This window comes from Apteryx mantelli, chromosome 1, assembly GCF_036417845.1.
Source record: "Apteryx mantelli isolate bAptMan1 chromosome 1, bAptMan1.hap1, whole genome shotgun sequence".
Taxonomy (NCBI): domain Eukaryota; kingdom Metazoa; phylum Chordata; class Aves; order Apterygiformes; family Apterygidae; genus Apteryx; species Apteryx mantelli.
In genome coordinates this window covers 124,898,786-124,926,227 of record NC_089978.1, presented here as the reverse complement: position 1 = coordinate 124,926,227, position 27,442 = coordinate 124,898,786, and the positions used below count along the sequence as shown (strand labels likewise).

At 36.1% G+C, this 27,442-nt stretch overlaps 1 protein-coding gene across 1 annotated transcript in view; it reads right to left on the bottom strand.

Moving 5' to 3' along the window:
- Positions 1–27,442, bottom strand: part of CBLB (Cbl proto-oncogene B) — a 140,615-nt gene that overhangs the window by 39,523 nt on the left and 73,650 nt on the right. The window contains exons 5-10 of the mRNA XM_067300840.1: positions 20,164–20,320; positions 16,058–16,179; positions 13,548–13,685; positions 11,990–12,077; positions 9,116–9,247; positions 6,101–6,304 (exon numbers count right to left, since the gene is read on the bottom strand). Of these exons, the coding sequence (XP_067156941.1) occupies positions 6,101–6,304; positions 9,116–9,247; positions 11,990–12,077; positions 13,548–13,685; positions 16,058–16,179; positions 20,164–20,320 (841 nt within the window). The remainder of the gene's footprint in view (positions 1–6,100; positions 6,305–9,115; positions 9,248–11,989; positions 12,078–13,547; positions 13,686–16,057; positions 16,180–20,163; positions 20,321–27,442) is intronic.

The following is a 27,442-nucleotide window of genomic DNA, read 5'->3' as shown; positions in this document are numbered from 1 at the left end:
TAGTAAATACTGAAAACAGAGTACTGGGCAGGAAAGATTGTTGGGAATTTTAGATGTTCAAATTGTTGTACCACCACATTAACTAACTTGACTTCCTGAGAGAGCAACCTGAGAGAATCACAAATGTTATACTGCATGCAGTTATGTGAACCCACAGCTAATTTGAACATTTGAACAACATTTCACTGACAGCATTTTCAGAATATCCACCGCTTTTATCTGTTTATCTATTACAACCTTCTCTTACACAGTTCTGCCCTAAAGAATCACTATGCAAAACGACACGCTCTTTCGTCAACGAGGTCCTGTTGAAACAGGAGATTAATTTATACAATCAACTCTCAGTTCCAGATATATTTGGTATTTAGCTATTTCTACCAACTATATTCCCTGGATAGTAAATTACAACTGCCAAAATAAAATGGAAGTTTTCCAAAGCATTATGTGTGTGAAAGGATCTCAATCTAAACTTGCATCAACTTCTTGTTTCAGAATAGCAAAATCTTTCAGTCTCCCTGAAACTACCATTGCCTACAGCCACAATGCTATCACTATATGCTGCAGCCCCAAAAGATGTTAAGAAGGGAACTGGTGATGGCCAACAGGCTAAATAACAACTTATAAGTAGGGGGAAAAAAAAAAATCCAACAGCTGATCAGAAAAGCAGTTACTCTCCCCTAGAAAGAAACTGAATCCATGTCACTGCTTGCTGCTAGAGAGAGAATGCTTTGCTGGGAGAACCTTAAAATTGTGAATCCTCATTTATACCCACTGATACTAAAAATAAACAAAAAAATCCTCTACAGTAACAAAGAGGCTTTCTTCAGCATTCAGTATCATATTTCTATCATATTCCCATTACAAAAAAAAAGTATTTTACATGTCCTTGTGCCATCCTACCTGTTTAGCTCCATTATTGTTTCATGTTTGTTGATAGCTACACCAAGATGGCTGCACTTCATGTGGATGCAGGGGCATTAACAGATTTGTATATAATAACTACTCCTTTGGCACGGAGCATCATCTCTCAAAAACACACTTCCCCTGAGGTCTAAGTGACTAAAGATTTTTCTGTTTGTCACCTACTGGAGATTTATCTGTATTTTCTATTCAATAGAAATAAAGGAGTGATGAGAGTAACACAGTAAAAAAAGATAAAACAAGCAAGCGATTAAGACACAAACTAATACAAATGAACCAGTAGTGACAGAAGACAGACCTTCAGTAGATAAAGGAGCTCTGCTGCAATAGGACCTGTGCAATAAAGATGTAATTAAGGAGAAGAACAGAGACTCCTTTGTAACAACATGGATATCATCTGGTTGGCATGAATGTTGCCAAGGGAAAAGCAGCTGTGATCTATTTCGCAATTGTACTGCAAAGCGGACCACAGTTGTGTTATTTAATCAGATATATTTATTACTGGCAAATACTGGTATCAGATTGCCCCTAGTGGTTGTGAACTTAAGAATAAGGCTGCTTCTGATAAGAATTACAGCTTCTAGTGAAGCTTTGTATGATGTAAGTGTTAACAGTTGGGTTACCAAATCTACTGTTCCAGTTTCAAATGCCTTTCTGCCAGACAGGCATATATTAAAAACATACTAAACAAAAACCCTAACAAGTGACTGATGCAGGAATATTATCTTGATTGTTAGTGTGCTGCTGGAGCTAACTCAACAATTTACAGATTTCATAATGAGACCTCCAAGAAGGTCCAAGCAGACCTACACCAGAAGTGGACTTTTCATATGATATTCCCAAATAGTCGCCCGAAGTTTGATTAAATAAGCTTTATTTATAATCAGATAAGAGTAACTCGCATTTTATTTATTTCTTGTTAAGGCAAGTGGTGACCTAGGCAGATTAGTACCAGCTGGACTTAATGCAGATGAGGATATAAAGTAACATCACTTAACACTGATGGCTGCAAACGTGTTTTGCATAGATAGGTTTGTTCTTTATCTGATCTTTCATTTGTTGAACCAACAAAATGCATGTGAGGCAGGGGAATGGAGCCAACCTAAGGCTGTGAGAGTCAGCACAAAGCTGATTGCCAATGGGATCAGTAGGACGAATTTTAACTAAGAGAGGCACACTGTCTCCCAGCATTTACACCTCTTTTTCAAGTACTGTGAACTAAGTTAAGGACTCTCCAGTTGTGAGGAATGATTTTAATAAGTTCCTATAAACTAAGTGTACCATTAAGAAAGAATTGACACATATGTGTGAGTGAGCTTAAGAATTTATGGCCAGGGGAAATGCCTGGATACATATTTGAAGCCTTTTTTTCAGGTGCTTCCATATTTTGTACTATAAAAGTTGAAATTCTATTACTATGTAATATATGCCCTTTTCAGAACAATCATTACCGCAAAAAAGATTTGAAAACTGGAAAGAGAGGGAAAAGGGTAAAAAAACCATACTCTCCTTTCCTATTTTGAGAACCAAAGTCTTTTGTCATAATTTGTTAAGTCCATACTAACTCATCCTCCAGAAAAAGCCAAGTCATGACAAGTAGTGGCTTTCAGTTTTGCTGACCTCTTCAAAATATTTTAAAGTCAACAGTGTGAATCAAAGTCAGTTTTTGGTGTGCTTGGACAACTATGCAATTAATTTCAGAGAGGTCAGTAACTCCACGGACAAGGTAACTTTTCATATAGTTTCAGAAGGAAGTGTCCTTAGAGAATGTGAACTTAACTTTAAACTATTGAAAACTTCATGGTCTCCTACACTGTTAGGGCTTCCCTCTATGGTTTGATGTAATAATAATGTTTTTTTTGGATTATACAGTTAGCATCTATAAATTCAAAATTCTTTGCTCTTAACGAGAACTCCTGCACTATTTATTTTTCTTGTTTTCTTTCCTTTTTAAGCCAACTGTATCAAGGTAGATCTTGACCAAGACGGAGTGACAGATCACTCTTAATTCATTCGGACAATGTAATATTAAAGACTATGGAGTAATATAAATAGTCTACTGGGGACTCAAATGCCTTCTTTAAAAAAAATGAAAAAATGCTCCTTTTTTTAAAATGTTTACCTGAACCTTTAATCTGCACATTTTTAAGGCATATTTCATGACCTACGTGAGGTTAGCAAAGTTTGGTTAGGACAAACAATATAGAGCTGAGAGCAGGGACACTTCAAGCAATAATTGCATTAGCTGATCTGATACCATGGGGTTAGAAATTTCTCAGCAATGAGACAATGAGCTTTTGGCACCACTCCTCATCTTCGTTTCAAAAAGAAATATGTGAAAACAATTTGAAATAATAAAAAAAGCTGCTTGATAAGGCAGATGTACTAATTGCAGTAGACTTCTCTGAAGCCTCTGTTAGAGCTGATCTGCTGCTGCTGACTCATACACAACACCTAGCAAGAATGATTCATTTTTCTTAAAGTGGATCCATTTACTCATTCCATTAAAGAATGAGTAAGTAGCTTTGTGATTATTCTTTTCTTTAAAGCAATTTCAAGTCTGAGGTCCATCTGGGATTTAATCTAGACACCTCTGCCTGTTCATGAGTAGGCTTCAGAGATGGAGTAGAAAATGGAGAGTGGATTTTTTATATTCAACTCATATCATTCACCTGCCCAAGAAGTTAGACTCTTTGCTCCCCAAATGCCCTCTTGTAATTGGATCTGCGGAAATAAACAGCAGGTTTATCCTTCCAATCTGCATAAAAGATAATTCATACAGATACAGCAGGGGATAACAAAAAGTTATAGCTTCTTTAAACTCTAATGACAACTCAAAAAAGTGTTTTTCAGCTTTTCAGTTTGTCAAAAAGAGCTCACTTAAAAACCCACGCAGGCCCTTTAATCAATGATAAACATGACTATCTGTGCTTCCACAAGGCAGAATAAAATGAGCTTACTGCAACTATTCTTTGCATTATGAATACATTTCAAGTACAAGTCTCAAAGGTAACAAAACTTAGTAGTAACAGCTTAGAAATGTTCCAGTAGTGCTCCTCCAAAAGGCTTTCAGCACAATAGTGATTGACTCAAATGTTCCTGCAACACAGCTTGAAGCCCTACAGGCATTTTCAGTGAGAAGTTCATGTTCCTGGAACTTTCTTCTTCCACTAAGTCTAATGTCCCAACTCACTGCTAGCCAGATAGGCTACAAGAAAAATTTCTCAGTACTATCACATGGTCTAGCCAGATGATTTGAGACAAAATCAGTTCACTCAGTTTTCAAGGATGAAGAGCTTCATGTTGAGGAAATAAATGAAAATCTTTGCAATAAATAAGAACTGACAAATATGTTCTGTGAGATTACAAAATACCAGCAGTTTTGGGTTGGTTGCAAGAACTATCTGTCATCTCATCTCCAGTGTTTCAAAAAATCAAATGACTATACAACACAGCCATCATGCAGTACCATGTTCATATTAACAACATTATCAAGAAACAAACATTGAAAAAGGGAAAAATGTTATGTAATGTCATATGGAAAAAAGTGTTAGCCTTATAGAAGGCTCTAAAGAAATATTGTTTAACAGGAAAAAATAAATAATGATTAAAAGAAACAGGCAAGTCTGAAGAGGACATTTCTAACAAAAGTGTTTGTAAATTGTGACATATTCCACAAGGATGGCATGGTTAAGAGCATCATTCTACAAGCATTGGTAACAGTTGCAAGAAGGCATGGGCAAACTGAAAATCAACAAATGACTCGATAATTCAACATCTGCAAATAAAGAATTAAAAGGGCAAACGAAAAATGAAAAACTGTTCCTAAACTTCAAGGATAAAATCATTAGTAGATGTCTTTCACTGAACTATGAAATTAATGGCATAAAAATAGCAAGAACCAAAGTACTCAAGCAGTTGGTGGATGCTGAAGACACAACTTCTTATATTAAATCCTATTGTTCCTTCTTTTGATAAAAGCATAATGTACTCTGCCTTATCACGGAAGTGATAGTGTTATAAAAGCCCATCAATTCAAGGCTATCTCACAGAGGTCAGGCTGCGGATTGCAATTTAAATCCAGGCAGGAAGGATAAACTGTTCCCAAGAGCAGGCCATGCTGTATTATATACACAATATAATAATGATTCATATGACTTAAGAGGTTAGGAGGGGTATCAGAAGTATGTATATTAACTGACAGATACTCTCAGATATGACACTGAAACACTATTTTTTTTTTTAAACAAATAACAATGATAAGGAATTGGAAGAGTAAGACACTAAAAAACTAATTTCAAGGCAACTATTCCATCTAGATGACCTTAGTAAAAGGCAGAATATAGAAAATGCATTTGAAATTCAGTGTTGCATGGCCCATGACAATATCTATTCCGGAAATACTAAAATAGTAATGAAATCTGAAAAGTACCAGTATAAAATAAAACTTTGTTAATGTTTGTGTTTATTTATCAGTAATAACATCTCCTATGACCAACTAAATAAAGATCCCAGAAGTGAACATAGGGCATTTTAAGAACAAAAACATTGCAAAAGACAAAGTTACTACGAATAATTTCAGATCCCCTTTTTTCCCCCCTCTATAGGTGCCTAATACTAAAACACAGCATTTTATTTTACAGAAAAAAAAAAAAATAGGCAACTCATGTAAAGCATGATTAAAAGGTATATGTGTGCAATACATGGGAATTGCATTCAGGGCAACCCTTTACATAGCAATAATATTTATTGCCTATTTAGAAACTCATGTTTAATCCTAAAGCATCTATGCATGTGTACCCACAGAGGTGAAGAAAGCGAACAATATGTTCTGTATTTACGAAATTTTGTGTTTCTTACAAATGACCATTCAGGGAATTTTCCAGAAAGCATCTAGTATTTTGGATAAGAGTATCATCTGGTGTAAACCAATGCTTCTTCCAATATAGACAGGAGTTAACCCAAATACATCAGCTGAGAATTTGGGACTCTCTTTTTTCCTATTCAACTTCAGCCTTCCTGCAGCAGTATTGATGTATTTTGTTTTTCCAACCTGAGAACTCTTCAGTGAGCTGTTGAAACCCACAGTGTCAGATGTGACCTCTCACTCTTCACAGGTACAGACAGAATCATTTACAAACATACAGCTTTACCTATTGTGCAATATGTGAAAATTTACCTTTCGGACAGAAGCCAAACGATTCATCATTAAAGATTCCTCTCTGTCATCATCGTCATCCAAGTCCAACATGGGCATACTAAAGCTATCAATAACACTGCAGCACCTAGAATTTTCATCCCTTGGATCAAACGGATCCACAATAATTGGTTCAGTTCCTTTGATTTCACAGCGGCAGAAAGGACAGCCTTGGCCATCAGATTCCTGAGCAAAACAAAGAAGTACATACATTCTTAAAAAAAGAAGTACTTAAAAAGTATTAAAATATGAAGTCTTATGCACTTCTACACCAAAATGCCCTCTACATGGTCTCCATCAGCTTGCAAAGGAAACACCAGAGTAAATAGAAAACAGATTTGTAACAGATCACTGGTATATATGCAATATAAATGCTATCTGAATACCGCTGAGCAGACAAATAACTAACTAATCTACTTTTAGCAGTCTTGCATCTTAATTACAAAAAACTAGTCAACATCACTTGTTGACAGTCTCAGAGGAGTGCTTCCAAATTTTAGGGACCTACTGAAGTAATCGCTGCCAAGTGAACAGAAGTCCTTCCTTACTCATAAAATTCTTTACAAGGTCATTTTATAGAAACAGCCTTATAGAAAAGGAGTTGATGGAAGGGCCTAGCACAGAGTTTTCCATTTCCAAGGCTTTCTTAAACATGTGTTGTCAGATAATTCTGTACTAGCACTAAGTTCACCAAAACATATCTAGTAACTGATCACAACATGAGAGACTTGCATTCAATAGTATGAATACAACTGAGAAAATAAACAGAGACCTGAGATGTCTATATATATACACACACGTTTGTCCATGACCACAGAAAGGTTATTTAAAACACTGAAAAAGGACCTGTCATTCATTGTCATGAACCTGACAATGCAGCATACAGGCCCACAGACTTTTATAATTAAGCCCAGAACTGCAGCTTTTAGAGAAGAAAGGATTTCTGTGGAAGAAAATGAAATTCTCTTCCTATTGCACACTACAAAAGAGAGATAGTTTAACCAAACTTATTTGAGAGACTGACCTCCATAAAGGTGAATCATGCTTAAAATTCTATGCAGATCTGTTGTTGCTTATTCAATTTATTAAATAACTTTTTTTCTGCTTAGTGAAAACATCTGTATTGGACCTCTCGAGGCATGTCTAATGAGCCATTATGAGAGCAATTAAACACTAGCCCATCAGAAGCTTGTAACAGCTGATGCTGTTACAGTGTATTTCTCTATTGCCTCGCTAATTATACAAAAGTTAAATTTGCAGTAAGTCCAAAACGTAGCTGGCTGGATGGAATTTTCTGACAAAGCTTGATGTCACTGGAAAATGCAGTGCTCTGAGCTTAAAATGCTTTGTCCTCTGCCTGAAGACCTAACCACTGGGCCAGAATACTGAAACCTGAGCTTCTTGAGTCTCCAGAAACAGAGCACATCACTGGTTCAACACTGGAATCTGCTGCTACCACGATGAGAGACACAGGGCAACCAGAAGTATAGGGACTTTCAGGACTTTTCTAACACGAAGTGGGCAAATTCAGCACGGCTGAGTTTTGAAATCAAAGACTAATGCAGTCAGGCATCTATGTTCTGTCATTCATAGAGAAACTGCTAAGAATAGAAAAAGGGTATTCTTGAAATGAGAAATATTGCTGCAACTTAGCAGCTGCTTAATAAACCAAATATTCTTATTTGGGTATGCCTAACATGGAATTTTCTCAGAATTTCTGATCTGTGGACAGTTTGAAAGGATTGAGTTTGGAACATCAAACCCAAATTTCAGGAAGAACAGAAAACTGGAAAGTGGGAATCCTCCTTTTCAGTAAGTGGCTAACGAAAGAAAAACCCAAATGACCCTTCTGTTTCATTGTGTTGGCGTGCCAACAAAGATTTCTTAATCAAGAATCTGAAAAAAAAACATTACTACTTTGGGTTGTATCTTCAACCATGAGAATGAAAACTCACTGATACAACTGATTTTAAACCAGCTCAAAAGTGGATCAGAATCAAGGATTCTACTTACTCTTTTCATTATATTTGTATTCGAAGACTGGTAGCTAACTGCGGTACAGAGTCCCCTCTGAGAAACGGATGACCCTTACTTCTCCCCTTACAATGTATAGATATGGAAGAAGGGGGCGGGGGAAGGAGGCAGAATAGCAATGAAAGTACTTGCTAAAAGCAAAAGCGCTGAAAAGACTCAATTTGGGAAGCACCTGTTAGGGGAAAGTCTGAAGCTGTAATGAAGAATAACCTTTGTTTTTGATTTCAGTTTTAAGTCAAATGTTTGTTAACTATGCTTAAATAAAGGCATCGGTTCTCCCTTTTCCCACAGACTGATAAGTCCATGAACAAAATGGACAAAATACCCCAACTGGTGCACCACTGGGAAGCATCTGTGCCTTCCAGAATATTCTGTAAACGACATTAGAGATCACAGTTTTCCTCTCCATTCATCTCTCAGACCCCAACACCTGTCAAAAGCTAGGTGGTGAGGCTTCATGATTTGCACATTAACAACTAAAAGCACACAGAGATTCTGAGCTTGTTTTTCAAAGGGCAATGTGTGATATGCACTATTGACTAAATCCTTCTCCTGTCAAAGACATCCTGTCCCATTCTAAAACCCTGATTAGTCAGTTATCCGATTCCCAGCTGCTACCTGTCCTCTCATTGCTTTTGAACACATCATGGAGCGAGCTGGGTGACTGAATAGGCAGCAAGGGCCCAGCTTCCACCTCCTCTGTAGATCCTGCACTCGGGAAAAGGTTTCCGATAAGCAGCAAATGTCCTTGGCAAGCCTAGCAGTCCAAATTCTAATGATTCCTAGGACTTTGTTTTTCACAGACAGATTTTAGTCCATGAAATTAAACAAGCTTACCATTTTACATAGACATATCCCTGAATATCCTGAGTACCTGAAAAGGTGAATGGAAAACCCACACAGCGAACAGAGATATAACAAAGAAATCCCTCCTCTTCCCCTCTAATTGAACTATGACTGTACCTGCCATGCTGTAAGACAAGAAGTGCACATGAGGTGCCCACAAGGCTCAATCTTCACATCCTTATCATTTTCTGCACAGATTTTACACAGCTGAAAAGTAGAACCCATTTCACAGTACAATTCATACTGTTCCTGTAAAAAAAGAATGTGAAGTTATTATTTCTTTACTGTGATTAGTTGATAAAGGATATACTTAACTACCACTAGTGACAAATGCAGTTCTCTGAGCCCATTTTCTAACCTGCTTTTCTTAATAGTAGAGGAAACGATTGGTACAGATTTATTTAAAAGCCGTACTCAGGTTTCCGAAAAACCCCACTCTTTTGCTTTTTCAAACTTAAGATAAATGGTATAATAAATGGTATAATAAATGGTACAAATAAAATTTAATAAACTTGTGTCTGTTTGGATTTCTACAGACTTTTCAAAAGAATTAAAATTACTGTGTATTCAATTGACCTGACTCTTCTAAATTCATCTTAAGAATTACAAGGAACAATTATTTGCTTTCATCTTCCCTCTCTCCTCCCAATTTTTAATGGCATTTTTATTTCTTACATTAGTTATTTCAGAAAATCCAGAGCATGTGTGTCTGTGTAAGTGTGGGTGGAATCTAATTATAAGTGTTGTTGATAAGATCACTTGCATTAAGAAGCAATGGACTGCACTATTGTTTTTGCTTCTTAGGCTTTCCTTTTATATTAAGTCTGACTGTTATTTCAGCTCCAAAATGGACAACCTGGATTTCAGAAAAATAAGACCTGACTTTTTCAAATATCCAGTTATTACAGGAAGTCATATCCCATACAGCTACTATTTTGATGCAAGGCACGCATCCTGCTTTCCTCGGCTGCAATTAAGAGGAAAATAACGAAAGCATTGTTGTAAGGGACCAATTACGTGATGGACGGGAACAAAATGGAGATTACATTTTCTAGGTGTAAGCTGAGGACTAATAAAAGTTACTGGATTGAAAAAATGAAAAGCAACAGGGTTTTCTATCTGCAGCATGGACACAGGTCAACTAAAGTAAACAACCCCCGTGAAGGAAGTATGACAGGAATGCAGCCCTGGGTGACATGGCAACAGTCATGCATAGGTCATCCCGTCCTTCATGGCCTTAGGAAACTGACACTAAGGTACAAGAACACCTTCAGGAGGAATAATAGATAAAACCCATGCTGAAAACAGTTTTCTAGAGTTAGGAAAGGTATTGCTAGGGAACTGAAAAACAAATGCATTTGTGCAGGAATAAAGCTTTTTTATTCTCTCCTTTTCACTCGAGGAAAAGCAAATTTTGAAAGCTTGAAGTAAGAACAATCCAGGTCACAGGAAAATAAGCAGCTACTGTTGAGTAAAGAGAGGGTAGAGGAGGCTAAGAAAAGGAAGACAAAAGAACTCATATCTGCAGCTGTGGTCAGTATGCACTAAATATGCTTGTGGTGGAGCTTTGCAAAGAATCCATCTGCAGCAATCTAGTCCTGGAGCCAGTTTTATACCATCTTTTCATAGTTTAAGCAGCTCTAGGGACAGCTTTAAATTACTGCAGGTAGATATTATTTCAGGCAGCATTCATATAGTTCAGGCTCTGATGAACTGACATTAATATTATGAATATTAATATATGTATTAATATATGAGTATTAACTAATATTTCCCTCACAACTACAAGTTCAGAAAAAAAATGGATTTGTTCAGTGACTTTGAAAAAAAACAAGACTACCTTGTGGAGAAACACGGGAACTTTGAGAATGTCTAAGCTTTGTTTTCTTCCTCTGAGGAAAAGTAAGGATATGGGGCTCGACCAGTTTTTCCTGCAACTCAAATATCTGTTATGTCTGTATTACTCCTTCATTATCATAAGGAGGGAAAAGAAGGAAATGAGACCGGTGGAATTTTTCACACCTTCCACAGGTAATTGTTTTTAGGAATTCACTTAGAAGGCAGACATTTTCATAATGGTACTCCCAATACCACCATGGATACTTTCTAAAGTATCTCTGGAGGTGGAAAACGCATATAGCACTCATGACAGAAGATCCAGCAGGTCACCAGGTCTACCCCGAAGAAATGGAAAACTGAAACAGTATGGCTTTAGAGAGTTCTATCTAGTCTGATGTCTTTCCTTGAACATACCCTCTTCCAGATCCTTTTGTTATGAAAAATACTCTGCATAACATACATAAAGCCTTTTAGTGTTAATTTTAGCAGTGTTTTTAATCAAACCTTTGCCTTGTGGTGGCTACTTCCTATTCCTCTAATATCAAACATTTGCAGATTAGCATACCACATCATCACTTAACAAGACTATACACACATCTAGATATTCTTATCTTCTCTTGAAAGTCAGTCCCTTCAGGCACTTAACTATTTCTGTTGCTTTTCCCTTGAACTCTCTTTTAATTTGCACGTAGACAAGGAAGAAACAAGAGACACCCTGGAAATGACATCTTTGTGATAAAGAGAACTATATTTTTTTCCTGGACCTGTCAACAAACAGTACCATTCCTTTTCAGACTTAAAAACTATGACCTGATCTTGATTTTACTTCTGTATTCCCAACCGCTATTAGCAAAGAAACACCAAGCTCCATTAACCTATCACAAAAATATCAGAAAAACTTTAATAAACATTAACACATTTCTCACTTGAAAGAGGCTTAGAATAAACAAACTTCCCAAGACATGCCACTTGCATCACCATTAGCTCTAAAGTTGAAAGGATTATTATTCTATTCTTCATCTCTTTGTCAAAAGCATATTTTCACTCCTTTGAATTTAGTTCTCACAATTTAATAAAAGCTTATTGTCACTGCTGGATGGGATGCTAAGGGAAGTGAAGATTACAAAGTAACTGCCAAACTGTGTAACATACCTGCGTGACTTTTATGTGATCATGTGGTGTGGGTTCACATAATCCTGTCAAATCAGGGTTATAACTTCGTCCATCTGGGAACAAATAGCTGCATCAAAAAAAGATTGTTATAAATATGCATATTTCTTTAGATTTATTAGCTAAATATTACTTACGAAATTTCAAACAGCCAGAATAAGTCACAGTAGACGTTAACTAAAGTGCATCATCTTTCCTTAGCCAATTTTCTCAACTTTTGGGCGCAATAGAATTGCTACATGTGTATTTTGACACACGATAAAGCATAGCCCATCTATAAAAGCAAAAAGGAGATGCTGGCATCACACACACAGTTATCAGAAGAATACATCTGAGCTTTGGTTAGCAGATAACTTTTTTGGCATAGTTCAATATAATATCATTTTGGATCTTAATTTTATAGTAAGCTCTTATACTTGCATAAATTCCTGATGATCTATGCATGGTACTCAGTGAGTGTATAGAGCTGAATATTTCAAGCAACGGAGCAGAATGGACAGCAACATGCATTTGTATCTTTCTAAAATTATGACAGGAATCTACACTAAGAATCCAAGGTGCAGACTGGACTTTAAGCAAGGACAGATGAGGTCATTTAGATCTGGTGGGAAGTTAGTGACAGGCTAACAACATTAGGGAGACACTAAGTTGTTCTACATTCAGTTTTATGTCACCTCAGACTTAGAAACAGTTTCTTATAAGTGATATTGTTAAGTCACATTGTGAAAAAGTTATCTTTAAATAACAAAAAAAAAGTCACCTCACATTAAATGTTCTCAACTGTAGTTTTTGTTTGCTTAGTTTTTGCCAAGGAAATTGTGTAGTAGAAACACTAGAAACAAAACACACATAAGTATACATAGGATCACATAAGTGTGTTTTGCCGTCTTTCAAAACGTGAAATTCTCCTATCGGGAATAAAATTACTGGACTATTGAGGACCAAGAAAAATTGTGAGTTTGCAAAGAATTTTTAAGTCCTTTTTTGGGGATCAATTTTTTTCCCCTTCATAATCATGTGATATATCAAAATATCCCAGTGAAAAGATTCTGATACCAAAAATTTGCCTGCTTTTTCCAGTTACTTCAACTGGCCTATTAAAAAAGTACCACTTCTCCCTAAAAAATTAGATTCTCCTATAATTATAATTCTTCAGTAAACTATTAAAACCTGGAAAATGTTTTGGTTGCACAACATATAAAAAAGCAATCACATACACGTAAGGAGCTGGTAGTACTAATTGCTCAAAAAGCTTGAATGCATTTGCGACACTTGTTGGGGGAATCAAACTGACAGCTGCCCAGTCTTATTTTCTCCTGGAATCTACCTGCTATGAGATATGGCTAAGTTTGATTAATGGAATTACCATGTTTTTCAGACAGAAAAAAGGGATGGTCCTTAATCTCTAAAGGAATGCCAAAAGCCATATCCAACTTTTCTAATCGTTTTAAACACCTTTATTAATTGCAGGTTTGAAGCATTAGAACAACAACTGAATTAGAATTTCATACCTATGGGGAATATAAGAATGCGTACTTACAATCCTTCCCGGCTGCCATCAATCAAAGCTTGAAACAGAGGCTTATTGTGAGGTATGGTCTGCAAAATGTTCCCATCACCTGTCACATATCCAATGGCCCACTGTCCTAGGCGAGTGCAACTCAGTCTGAAAATGTAGCTTTATAACAACAGGATGGACAAAAAGTTATTGTTAATCAAAGTTTGGCCAAGCAAGTGCAGAGATGAAGGATGGCCTCTGGTTAAGACATTGAATTGGATCTCTGAAGATCTGGGCCAGATTTCCAATTCTGCCACATGTTGTTTTGGCAACCTTAAATAAACCAGTCTTTTATGCTGTCATTCCTCATGCGCAAAAAGGGCCTAATAGTCACCTATCCCCAACTTCTGATTTGCTTGCTTTTTAGTCCTCAAACTGAAAGTTGCATTTTCAATGTAAATAGTCACATTACATATATTTAGACATGCCCATAAACCTTTTCAAAAACAGAGTATTATATTTTCTCCATAGCTACAACATAAACCCTTTGTGCATACAGAGGCCTTTAACCCAAATAAATGGCATGGGGAACCAGATTGCATCTTCAGACACAACAGAAATGAGACCAATGAATAACAAAAACTGTTCTGCTGGCAATGTTAATTTTGTGTGCACCACAGCTGGCAAACAGGACAGAAGAAATATCACTTCTACCTCAGAAAATACCAGCCTAAACAGACCTTTAATGTGAATAGTTCTGTGTGGTGCAGGCAATAGCCAGAAGTAAAAATAATGCAGAGAGAGTGCACAGAAAGAGGAAAGGAACGGCAAGAGATTATAGACAAGAGTATCAGGCATGTTTATTTCTTCTTACTAAGAACTCTGGAGTCTTCAGTATCAGACACCAACTCAGATGCAAAAATCTCATCCAGGAAAGCATGCCACAGTGAAGTATCGCAGAGCCAATTCTGTATTACAGAACAGCTTTTCTTAACTACACCATAATGTTTTATTTCCTTCCACGCAATATAGAATGAGAAATTTTAGCCTCTCTAAGGTTTGGCTCTTAGGAACTTAATAGGGCCAGCATTACATGGTAGTAGCAACTAGTTTCTATTCATTTCATGTTTTAGACTGATTAAACAAGCAATTTCACTTCATATCTCCTCTTCAAAAATGACAAATTCAGTATTTCACCTAATCAGTTCAGAGTTATCTTCTGATACCCAAATAGAAAGTTAGCTTAAAGCCAACTCTCTATTAAAGGAACATTAAGGCAACTTTGAATAATTTCCCTCATTACTACTTCTCTTTTATACACACAAAATCAAAATTAATAATAGAGAAAATACTAAGTATAGCAACTTTCAAAATCATCCTAGTATCTGAGTTCCATAACATCATCTGTAAGTGCCAATGCAACATCAGCATTAACACAGTGAAACACAATTATTGTACAGACATGCTTTACCAGTCAGGTAACTTAACAAAATACGGTATATTTGGTTTGCTAAAAAGCAGTGAAAGTGAGTACAGAAAACAGATACAGCTTTGTCATGGTATCGCCACACTTTTCTCTAACAAGTTTCAGAACAATGTGGTTTTAGCTACGTATACATGTGATCAGCAGCAAAGTTAGAAACCTACACATTCGAGAATAAAACTTGAGAACTGGAAGGTAAAACGAGCTAAAAAAACCTAACTAACAAATAATTAAATTCATTAATGAATTTTTATTTCCCCAAGCTGAGTAAAGAAGAAAAAAACAGAACAGCAGAAGCAGCATGTATGGTAAAAGTTCAGTTTGACTAATACAATATGCATAGCATCACACAAATTACTTAAAATCTATATATACCTCATGATATTTAATCTGACAGTTCCCTTTTCTAAGCACAGTTTAAAATATAAAACCATTACTGATGAAGAAAAGCATGTATTTGACATAAAAGGGACATATAAGCACTGATTGAAATTATAATTTGCGTTCTATCATCTAAGGGGTTAGGATGAATTTTATTTTACTATTAAACAACAATTAAACAAAAATTTTGAAAAGTAAATTCTATTTTCAAATAAGCTTTCCAGATGACATTGCAGGTTGTACATAATTCAAAAGAAAAGTAATAAAATTTCACTTTTTTTTTTTGTTTTACTTGTACTTGATTTAGATATTTTGGTTTTCATGTCTAACACAATGCTGTTTCATTTCACAGCACTACAGGAAGAACCATGGGAGAAAAAGTAGGTCAGGACTACAAAATTCTTATTCTGAAAATTTCAAAGTTCAGCATTTTTTGGATCTGGAGTTTTGGCCTTTAGTACTAAACTATCTTTTAAAAAGATATTTTGATAGAAATAAAGTCCCAAGTTTAAAAAAATGCCTAATACTTTTCTCTGATTCACTCTGTTAACAACAAAAAGCTAAAAATTCACTCCTTTAATATTGCAGCATAAGTGTCACATGATATGGAAGGACAGAGCTAGAAAAACTAGGTAGCTTCCGAGACAGTAAGTTTATTTGGAAGGCAGTAATCAGTAAAACCTCTTACCTCCCAGGCTTAGTGCTGTATTTCTGTAACCTCGCTTTGACTTCATCGTACGTCAGGAATGCCATATAACCAGGATGTGTCACGGCTAGAAAGTTCCAGTTCCGTAAGATAGAACCCCAAGGCTAAAAAGAGAGGAGAAACAATTAAACAGGTGCAGCCAGATAAACGTCTAATAAAACACCAATTTGTCAAAAAGACTGAAAATGCTTTAGCTGAAACACATACAGTTTTGGTTAAGGTCTAAATACTACGGAAGGCTGTCTGACATACTCAGCTTTACTGCAAGGATTCCGCCAAAAGAATTATTTCAAGAACGTCAAGGTAAATATTTGGATAAACCTTTTGAAGACCTGGTGTTTAAGGGATCTTCTATTTGCAGCCACGTAGAATATTAAGCATCTGGTTTAGTGAGAGCCTGCAGACTATGGCTCCATGATGGTTAAAAGCCAATAAAAACCCAATTAAGCCTATTCTTGACTGGTCCTGAGGCAATCACAAAATTAATGATAAGTAATACTAACAAATGAAGCCTAATAAAGCCACTAATTTGAGCTATTATTCCTTTACTTATTCTCTACTTCTTAATTCCTTCAGTTACTATAATGGCATCACAGTCAGGGAACAAAACAAATACTGACTGCACTTCATCACATTATTTGCTCACAATTGCTTCAGAAAACTCAGTGAAATATGCCTGACATGCTATTACTTCAAAGAAAATATTCTTTTATTGCAAAGAAGGATGATTTTTAAGCAATGGGAGATTAATACAAATATATTAAGTGTTCATTACCAGCATTTGGAAAGAGAAAAAAAATGCTTTTTAATAGTTTGGAGATATTTTAATGTATTTGTCAAAAGACCAGGGCAAGGGAAGCTAAGAAATAGAAGAGAAGAGACTTGTGTTCTTGTGTATCCTGCAAAAGTCCTTTGGGGGACTTTTCAAAGGCTAGTAAGGCAGAGATATAACGCCCTTACAAGTGACACACTTGAGCAGAGTATTGTAACAGTTCTTCTACTTGAGATTAAGATATATCCCCTAGACAAATCCTAACCACTACTTAAACATGGGTGAACTCCTTTATTTTAAAATGAATACTTCTTCAGATCATACACATGAAATGGAACAATGAATTTTTAATACAGAGGCTATACAAAAAAATCAAGTGTTCAGATTTGTACAAAACAAAGTCATGAGAAAGATTTGCAATCCTAGATGCAACACTGCATCTTGCCAGCACCTCTCCACATTGTCGTTTCAGAGACAATCGAATATCAAAGATAGGTGTCAGGAGGCTTAAGCACATGAGAAACCTTAGTTGCCCTAGTTAGAGAAAAAAGGGTGTTAACTTTCCCCCCCCTCACCACACCAACACTGCCACTTTCTTCACAAAAACACACCATTCTTTTACTTTTCATATTATTCAAGTGCACATATATATATCAAAAAAGGATGATCAAATATTCAGTACTCTTGAAGTTACATTGGACTGTGGTAATATAAAATATAGTTATAGTACATTATATAACAAAACACCCAAGTAGTATGCAAATTCCTTAGTTAATCACAATCTTCAAGTTTCTAAGTAGAACATATCTTTCAGAGTACCAGGCTACTGCTATACCAAGAAAAGGATGTGACATGAGGACTGGAGATCAAAGGGCAAAATTTCTTTAGCTTGCCTTCTGGACACTCATATAGAGTATTACAAATGTGGAAAATTTAAATGAGAACAGGTTTGCACATTTGTTCTGTTAAAATACTTTTACATAAAAGGATAACTTAATCAAACATGTTAACAGTGACAGAAAGAAGTTCCTTTACTTCAAAGCATCTCTATATACTGCTATACAAACTGCATCTCTGGTCAGCGAAAACCTACCGCGCTTAGAGCGGTGCATGCACACAGTGGAGAGGCAGGGGGAGCAGCTTCACTTTTACACGATCTACATAAAAAGTAATCTTGCTTGCTTTCTCCTGTGAATAAGCATAGCTATCAATGTAGCTTTTCTGTAACACGACCCACAGTTGGCAAAACAGTATTTTGATTACTTAAACAATTGGGATTTTCTCTCGTGGGTGTATACACACATAGTATGAGAAGCAGTTTAAAAAGTGGAGTAGTAAAATGTAACCTTTGGGAGAGATTCTCAGACCAAGTTCAGTCTAAGTTCACTGCAACAGATACACAGATATTGCACCAGTTAGTAATCTGTCTGGCAAAAATTCTCTCTCTGCTTCTTTTAAACATTTTCTCCTTAAATTAACAGTTAATCCTAACTAGTCTTCTCTCCTTACACACAGAGTATTGCTGATCCCCCTTCTCTAGCACCAAGCATATTAATGAATCAAAACAGCAATGGCCTGACAATATAGCAAGCAAAGAAGCTAATGCAATCTGGTATATATGTTGGTTTATGGATCAAGGAAAATAAATCTCATCTGAGACTTCTGTCCTGAAGTCTGAAGTTTAATACAATCTGTAAGAGCCCACAGGACCAGAGCAAACTATTTCTCAGATCACTGACTTCTCATTTAATTTTATCGTTAATGTACAGATTAAAAGGGGGAAAAAACATTTTTATTATTATTTGTGAGCAAAATGAGAGAGGAAAAATCAATCCTATAGAAAGAAGCTTTAAATAAATGTATTTCATAACGATGTATGTTGTAATCAATAGGCCTCAGACATTTTGCAGTCAAGTCTGAGATGAAGATTTTGGCTTCATTACCAACCTGAACACCAGATCAGTTTGCCAAATACCGAATAAAAGGGGGAAGCTTTGGTGGAGTAGAAACTCATCCCAAGTAGCAAAATTCAGAAAGGAATGTCTGATAATAGCAAGCTCCACAAACAGAAGAAAGCTTAGAGGGATTTTGCTAAAACAGTATAAAGTCCTCAGTGATCTTATTCTCTACTGTATTATTTTGTTCAAGAGAACATTAAAGTTTTGCTCGAAATTCTATAATCTGCGCAAATTTGTTTTAAATGGTGATCAATGTTGGTGGTTAAATTAAACACAGGGTGATTATTTACACTGCAAAATTTTCAACTTTGACACAGTTTTGACTCAGAACAGACAAGGGACGATCAAAATCAAAATCCTGTAAACTAAAACCGTTACTCATCTGCCAATTCTTAATACTGACTTTGTAATGGCCCCCATTCCCATAAGAGCAAAAAACAATAGAGCCAAACAGTGATTATCACAGAATGCCATGGAAGCTTGAAGGAGCTTACAAGCCCAGGCTTTGATGAAAAATTGGTGTTTTGAACAAGTCTTCAAGAGGCTAAAGAAAAATGCGCTGATTTATCACTACACAGGGGAAAAAGTAAATGACCAAATAAATGGTCCTATACCTTAACGGTTTCTATATACCAAGTAAAAATCTGAAGTGATTAATTCACAACCAATACATTGAATATGGATGCAAATCAGCACAGCCTTCTATATTGATTCAGATACTTAAGAATATTTCTCTTAAGGTATGCTCTGTAGAAGGGAGATAAGCTTAAGAGAGGCATGTAACATACATACAAGTTTATTTCAGCTAAGTATTTCCTATCAGCAATTATAAAATTAATGCTATTCCCAAAGATAGTCCCTTACCTTAAATAAATAGCAGAGCAATTAATGGAAAAATCTGTTCCTTAAAGAAGTAGTTACGCCTACATTTAGGCTAAAAAAAAAAAAAAACATACACAACTTTCCTTATGTGTTCACAGAAACAATTCACAGAAGTATATATAGATACAAAAGTACAATTAAAATACAAATACAATTAGATAAGCACCTGAAGGTCCATGATTTTAGGAATGCACTTAAGAATACTGAAAAATATGTAAATACCAGACACAATACTGTAATAATATTACACCTGTGCAAAAATGAAGCAGGCACTGCTGGATATCTTCAGTTTTTTAGATGCGGGTGTTGGTGCCCCAAACATCTCTGAAGTACTAAAAAAACACACAAAAACTTATTTCTGAATTCTAGTGTCTGAATTATTCCAGTTTTTCCAACAAATCCACTTTCTCGATCACTTGACCCAGAGTGTTTAGGTTCTTAAATTCATGTAACTATTTAAAAGTTTCAAATCTTACCTGAAATAGTCTAGTGAAGATATCAAACTCAAAAACTGAAATGTAGTCATTGCAGGTCAAGTCAATAGTAGACTTAAGGGCCATTGCTTCCAAACCGGAGCTTATTTGATGAACTTCATGAAGGCACTGCCTGAACAGTTTCCATGGTACTATAGTTCTGTGAGGAAGGGAAGTAATAAATTTAATAAAACCATGCATTTAAGGTTTGACATCCTATTTAAACAGCAGAACTGGACTTTGAAAGTAGTGGAGCATTAATTTGGTTTCTCTACAGGTAAAGAAAAAAAACAAGTTTTTTGAAATGAGCTTAAACTAATGAAAGAATAGGTTATCTTCCTTTAAACACGGTGGAACAAAGTGAGATATATTTTATGATTATAAATATTCAAGCTTCCTTAGGAAGACAATAGAAAGAACATTGCGGAGACTGAAATATTCTACCAAGCAGGTACAGCAACCAACCTCACATCTTCCCAAAGCTGACATAAGGGCCACCTCTGTGCTTTCTAAGGAACTCCTTTCTTCACAGTCTCTCTTCTTAGAACGCTAAGCATCTATCTGGTGTCTAGTGTGATGACTTTTTTTTTTTCTTTAATAACTAAGGCTAATATACACTGGCCAAGTAACCTTCCAATAACAATCATCTGGACACCAGGACCACTAGGCCAAAGTCTGTCATAGCCCATGACAGTTACATAAATATTAGAAGACAAATCTTCTCAGATCTTCACCTTGACACATTTTTGCAGGATGGGGAGTATTTTCAGGCAGTAGTGAAGGTGGGAAGAGATGGAAGTCAGGAAAGAAAGAGATCAAAATTATCCTCTCTAATATAAAGTTGCAATCTTTCAAATTCAGTTTCTATTTGCACTGTCCAAGATAAACGGGTTAGTTATTTTGCCAAGCAATTGCTTACATTTGGAATCTGAGATGAAGCTGCTCACCTGAAAGTCATCTATTTTATCAGTCTCAAAACTATGGAAACTAGACTAACAATAGCATCTGTTTCTTTTTCTCGTGTCATTAGGATGGAATTTTGCAAAGCTGTAACACCTTCTCTTATAAAGGTTCTGACTCCCAGTGGGAGCAGATTATGCCATATTTTAAAAGCATTTTAATTAACAAATATATAACTATTTTCAGGACTTAACAAGATCTCACACATTCTTAGTAATATTTTTTCTATGACTGATAAAATGTCAAGAGAAGACAAAAGAAACAGGCCTCAGGTACTCATTAATATTTTCTTCCAGTCTTTTGTACTTCACATTGGGCTTATTTTTATAAAAGCCAAAATATTTTATTCCGCATTCTATTTTTTCTATATATTACTTCATACTACAGTACAATATTGTGTAAAAACCCCTGACTATATTAAGTTGGTTCCTGCACAGTAAGTATTCTGCAGTTAACCTAAATTTAAACAAATATTAACTAGAAGCACAATACTGAAGACTCGCTCCTGCACTTCTACCACAGGAAAACATCAGGCATTCACTGTATTTGTAAGTCTATGGAAGTCTACATTTTATTTTGAGGCTTATATTGAGAAAGTCATAAATGATAAAAGATGAAGTTTAATAGATCTCAGCAGATACTTTCGTCTGTGTACGAAAAACAGGAAACCACAAAGAGCTGAAGAGAGATACCACATCAGATGCCATTTAAGAAAGAATGCACATCAAATTTTGATTATAATAAAGAGAGAATGAAATGTTGCACTAAGTTCAGAGAACAAAGCTGGAAAACTTGAAGTGCTTTTGTGGTGTTAAAACATGTGCCTATCGCATATTTAGTTCCCGTAACTGTGGCTCTGAAATGTCTTCTGATTCTCTTTGTAAACCTTCTGAATGGTTACAGCACTGCAATCACACTGAAATGGGGTTAGAAAAGTTAATTAACCCTAAAATTAAAGTCAAACGCACAGATAATGTAACAGGAAGGAGTACAGCAATATTAGACTGTAGGAACTCCTTTTTGATGACTAACCTGAGATAGTTTCATGAAAACATGTTGATTAGAGGTGATTAATAAGTGGGATCCTTTGTCACCTATTCATTAACACTCTGCACCCCAAAAATCTCACCAACAGAGGGAAAAACAAAGAAAAGTCTTCAGGAGCGTATGTTTTTAGAACTGTGTTGGACAGTACTTTGGTTAAGACAGAAACCAGATGTTTAGAACTGAGTGCTTAGCTAATGAAATAACATATAAAGTTATTTTGTGGGATTCCTCCAAGAAGTGTCCAAAAAAGTGATGGCCCCAATTTAAAACTCACTAAAATCATCAGATTTTTTTCTGTTAAACTTTGTGAAATAGGTCTTTTATCTTTTGTTTTCTTAATAAATATGAGAATCTGTTGTTAAAACGCATTAATTCCTCTTTCTCGGTAGCTACGTTTTTACAGCTGTCATTCCTAAATATTTTGAAATAGCACCAGCCAGGGATCATTTCTCTCCTGACATCTCCCTCCAGTAACTGTTGTGCTCTGTTGAGACCTTGCATTCGACACACACTCACTTAAGTGAGGGAGTTATTGAGTCCTCACAAAAAATTCAAGGATTCTGAAACATTCTTGTCTTCTGCTCCTACAGAACTGAAATTTGGTGACCTTTTAGGCACACTGAAAAACATTTTGACAGAGAACTAAGAGAGGTTCACACAGAACGTTTCCCACAATGCTGAAGGGGTGAAAGAGATTTTCGTAGACGGCTGAGAAGTTGTGTTTCTGTTTTAATTATCATTTCACTGCTGCAAGATATTTGCTGTAAATATTTTCAGTGCTCTTTGTCCTCGTAATGTTTGTTGCATCATGCCCTAATGATGCCCAGCACTAAAGGCTGGCAGGTATTTTGCACATGCCTGATGAGATTAGGTAGACCAGTGGACGCTTGTCTAGGAAGAGATGAGTTAGTCAGCTCTGTTATAGCCCATCAGAGAGATGTGATATGACATCCCTGTAACATTAGTTCTCTTTTTTACTGGGTTGAGTAAGTGCATTGTCTCACTATTTCCTACATTTCATTTTAATTACGTAAGCTGTCACTTACAGTAGAATGCCCACCACTACACCTGAGACAATATTCTGGGGAGGATATCATATTAGAGGACGATACTGATGTTTGATGCCACAGCTAAGAGCCCTATTACATATGCACATGCATAAATTACACACACAGCTTTGGTCATAGTTCCTCTTTTTATGATGCAATTCAGGAAAAAACAGTACACCACAGTAGAACAAGAATATCTGATTATATTACATGTGCATACTGCTATCATGCTACATGTGTTATTTTTCTATGACCTTTAATTAACTTAAAAACTTAAGAGAGAAAATTTTTAAAGGAAACAAAAATATGAAGGAAGCTGAAATGTACATCTTATACAGCAGAAAATTACTGTGGAGGACTTTTTACAAGAGAATACTAGTCTATATATGACAATCTTTCAAGAAACAATTAATCCATACGGTATCTTTGTACTCCCTTTCCTCATCATCAGAGTAGGAGAAAGCCCATATCACTTTAAGGAAGAAAACACAAAATAAAACAAATGATCCTGGGAATTTTTTTCTGCAAAGGCTTCCTGCGCACATCTGATCTCTCTTAAACCTACAAAGATATCTGTATCATGGCATGCACCTTGCTGCTGTCTTCCTATCTAAAGAATCCTGTCAAAAAAACTATAACAAAAAACTAAAATAACCCATTTCCCCCAAGCCTCTAAAAATAGCACTACTTCCACACCTTTTTTATGCAAGAGTAAAACTAGTAAGCATATTTGAAGAAAACTGATGGATTCATAAATGTCCTGATCAAAGTACAAGCTTTCTTTTAAATGCTTTTATACAAGATGGTATCTATTTACTATTATTGACACATGTCACAGGATAGGGTCATTCAATATTCTCAAATACACTGTCTTTTAAATACCACCCACACAACTTTCATATGCCTGAAGGAGAAGGATTGGAGTTCACCATGTAATTTTCAAGCAACTTAGGAGAGGAATTTAGCTCCCCCCTTCCTCCTGCCCTGGTCATGTGTAGATGGGATTTTCTTAAATTCCTTGAATGTAGCTGCATTATTAAAAAGCAAGAGCCATTAACATAAACCTGGAGAGAAAGAAAATATTCTCTGTGAGTATTCAGAACACAGCACTTCAGCAGAACTGCAGAGATGCAGCTATCCTTGAAAGCCAAATGGCATTGCTTCCATTTGAGCTAGAACAGACCACAGGTATGTCCAGGAAGATAAACACGTACCTGTGTAATTTACACTTACAGTGAACTTTTTGGTCTGCAAGAGTCTCTCAAATGTTGCCAGAAAATTGAACAGGAAAAGGGTGTATTCAGAGCAAACTCCAAAATATTCAAGCAAACACTGACCCAGATTGAAACAACGTTCTTTGCAAGTCTGCAGTGAGCAACGTGGATTTTAGTTTATCATCACTGAAAAGGACATTTTATTAAGACTTTTGCTCCAGTTTTAAGTGAGAAGCCACATGTTTTCTTTGCTTCTGTACTGCAGAGCAAACAGTCGACACACAGAAGGCTTGAGAAGGTCAGGCCCAAGGGAAAAAAAAGAATTCTGCCAGACTGTGCCAGTATAGTCGCTGGGTAGTGATATTGCGCAGCATAAATACAGATGAATCTAACAGGGGGAACAGAAGGTAAAAGGGAGAAAATGAGCTTTAGAAAAAGGGGAAAATACACCACCACGTATATCCTTTACCAAAGCCATGTAACATTGGAGAGAGAGCAAGTCAATACTTCTGGAAAGGATGCAGGAAGTCCACGTTTCCTGAAGAATCCCTGAAGGGATACTTATCTATACACAGCACCAATTATTTCCAACTCTGACCTCTAGCCATAATCCAAATTACACCCATGCCTTGTAAGTTCTTTGACACTTAAAACATTGCCTCTCCTGTCTATCCACAGAGAATCTGTTCTCCCATCTCTGAGAGACTTGTGTGGGAACTATTATAATGTTCTTGTCTCTATCCTTTACACATGCAGTTTTACCTTACTCTTAGTCATCCAGAATAGCTGTGAAGATTAATGCCCTTTCTGTTGCTTTAATCATACCGTGCATCTTTGCATTGACTGGAAATGGAATCTCGCATTTGTATGAAACAGATTTATATCTCCCTTTAGCTCCTTAGGAACATCATCTGCCTCTGGCTCAAGTTTTTAAACAAAGCTACCTACATTTCCCATGCTACTGCAACCTTGGGAAGAACTGGCCTCAAAAAAGCCCCATTGCCTGTTAATTTTCTTCTCTTTGAAATTTTCCATTGCCAATACACCTATTTTGATGGTGAGAACGGCTGTGGCACAAAGACCACTGCCTCTTCCTCTTTCTTCTGTCTGTATCTTTTGGTTTTCCTTCACACTTCAGTTCATGCTCAGATTACAAGCTCTCTGGTCCGGGAGCAACTCTTCAATCCATACTTTTACAGTGTTCACTCAACAGTGGGTATCTTGGGCAGTGTAAACAGGAAATCAAGCAATAAATTAAGGGGATCAACAAGGTGTTAAAACGGAGCTTATCTGAGGTCTAACTTTTTTGACAGCCAAATGTTTTCAAGTTAAGTCTTGCAGTGTGATCTGCAGATGAGCCTGGTTTACTGCCTCCTCTCTGAACTCAGGCCACAGATGCTACGTCTGTTTTAGCCTGAGAGAGAAAGCACCGACCACAACAGAACCGCAATTGCTCAAAATTCTAGAGTATCAATCTGAAATACCCTGTTTAACTGCAACAGAGAGATCAATAGCCACATTTTCCCCTAAATTCTAATAAGATATAAATACATTTGAGGTCTCAGCTAGGGGAGAAAAAAGTAACAGAGCTATAAAGTAGTAATGTGTTTGACCCTATTATTTCCATTTCCTTTGAAACTAAAGGGTGTGTGGGGGGGAATCAATTTGTCTGACAGGAATAAAATGCTTTCAATTTTTTAAAGTTTCACAATTAAGAGTAAAAACTTAAGAGATAAAACAAATGGCAGAATTATGGAGAAATGAAAATCTAAGTACATTGACATTTTGTTGCTGATTCATTCTGCAACATGAAGACAGCCACAAATCACAAATTTCAATAGCTATAAAGCACTGCATGACTTCACTGTAGCTTAGAAATTAAGAAGCTGGAAAGATCTGTTAGGTCATCTCGCCCACTCTCCTTCTCAGTTCAGGACTGCTCCCAGCAGTACTTTGAACATTTTTGCTCAGAACAGAAAATAAGTAAAAGCTCTAAGGTGCTATTAAAATGAGCAAGGAACTGGGGGAAATGAACATCAAGCACTAAACAGTGATAAAATACAGATAATGAAGAATCTATCAGATTAAGTTTTATACATATGTTTACAACCCACTGGAGGTTACTAAAGTATCCGTAAACAAATGTAACTGCTGATTACATGTGTTACAATTTCATGGTTCCATTCAGCATTACTGTTTAGCTGTACATTTAACTATCATTTGTTTCAGTGTAATGATAATGGTAAACCAGGCATAACGAACGATTCCACCAAAATCACTTGCACCTATAATTGTATCCCAGTATTCAGTACAAAATCACAAATCAAGCCTTCTCAATTTCACCAGTTTCCTGTTTTTGACACTATCAAATAACTTCTTGGTATAGATTTTGACCTAAGATCTTGACCTTGGTATAAATCTTGTGTCAATTTATTTCTTATTTCTTTTTCAGACAGCTCCTTTATTTTCTTTGAGAGGCCTTCCTCCTCCTCAGATCCTGTGGATACACCAAAGCGCTACATTCTCTGCCTACACCAGCTCTTCAGCCCTGGGAAATTTCTCACTCAATCCCAGTTTTTGTCTTCACAAAGGTTGCTTTAAACACTGAAAGAATAAATGCATCCTATGAAACATATTAATAATTGGATGAATAAACTTCAAAACAGTTACAGTGACCTTAGCAATTACAGCAGCATGATTACATAGCAAGTGTTCAAACAAATGTAACGAAGTAACAAAATTAGAAATTCCCCATTCATTGAGGAAGAGTATATATTCAAATATAGAAAAAAATTTCTTTTCAGCCACAAACTGGACTCTGGAAAATTTTATCTTTTGGATTTCATTCCTCAGTCAAGTATAATATGCTGCCTTTTGTAAATGGAGGTGTAGGTTACATGTTCAAAAACTGAAACCCAAAGAGTCAACTTAAAAATGTCACTGTTGGCCTCTTTCTTGCCATTTAGAATGTTTCAAATCAGAAAAAAATGACAATATTTCAGCAAAAAATCA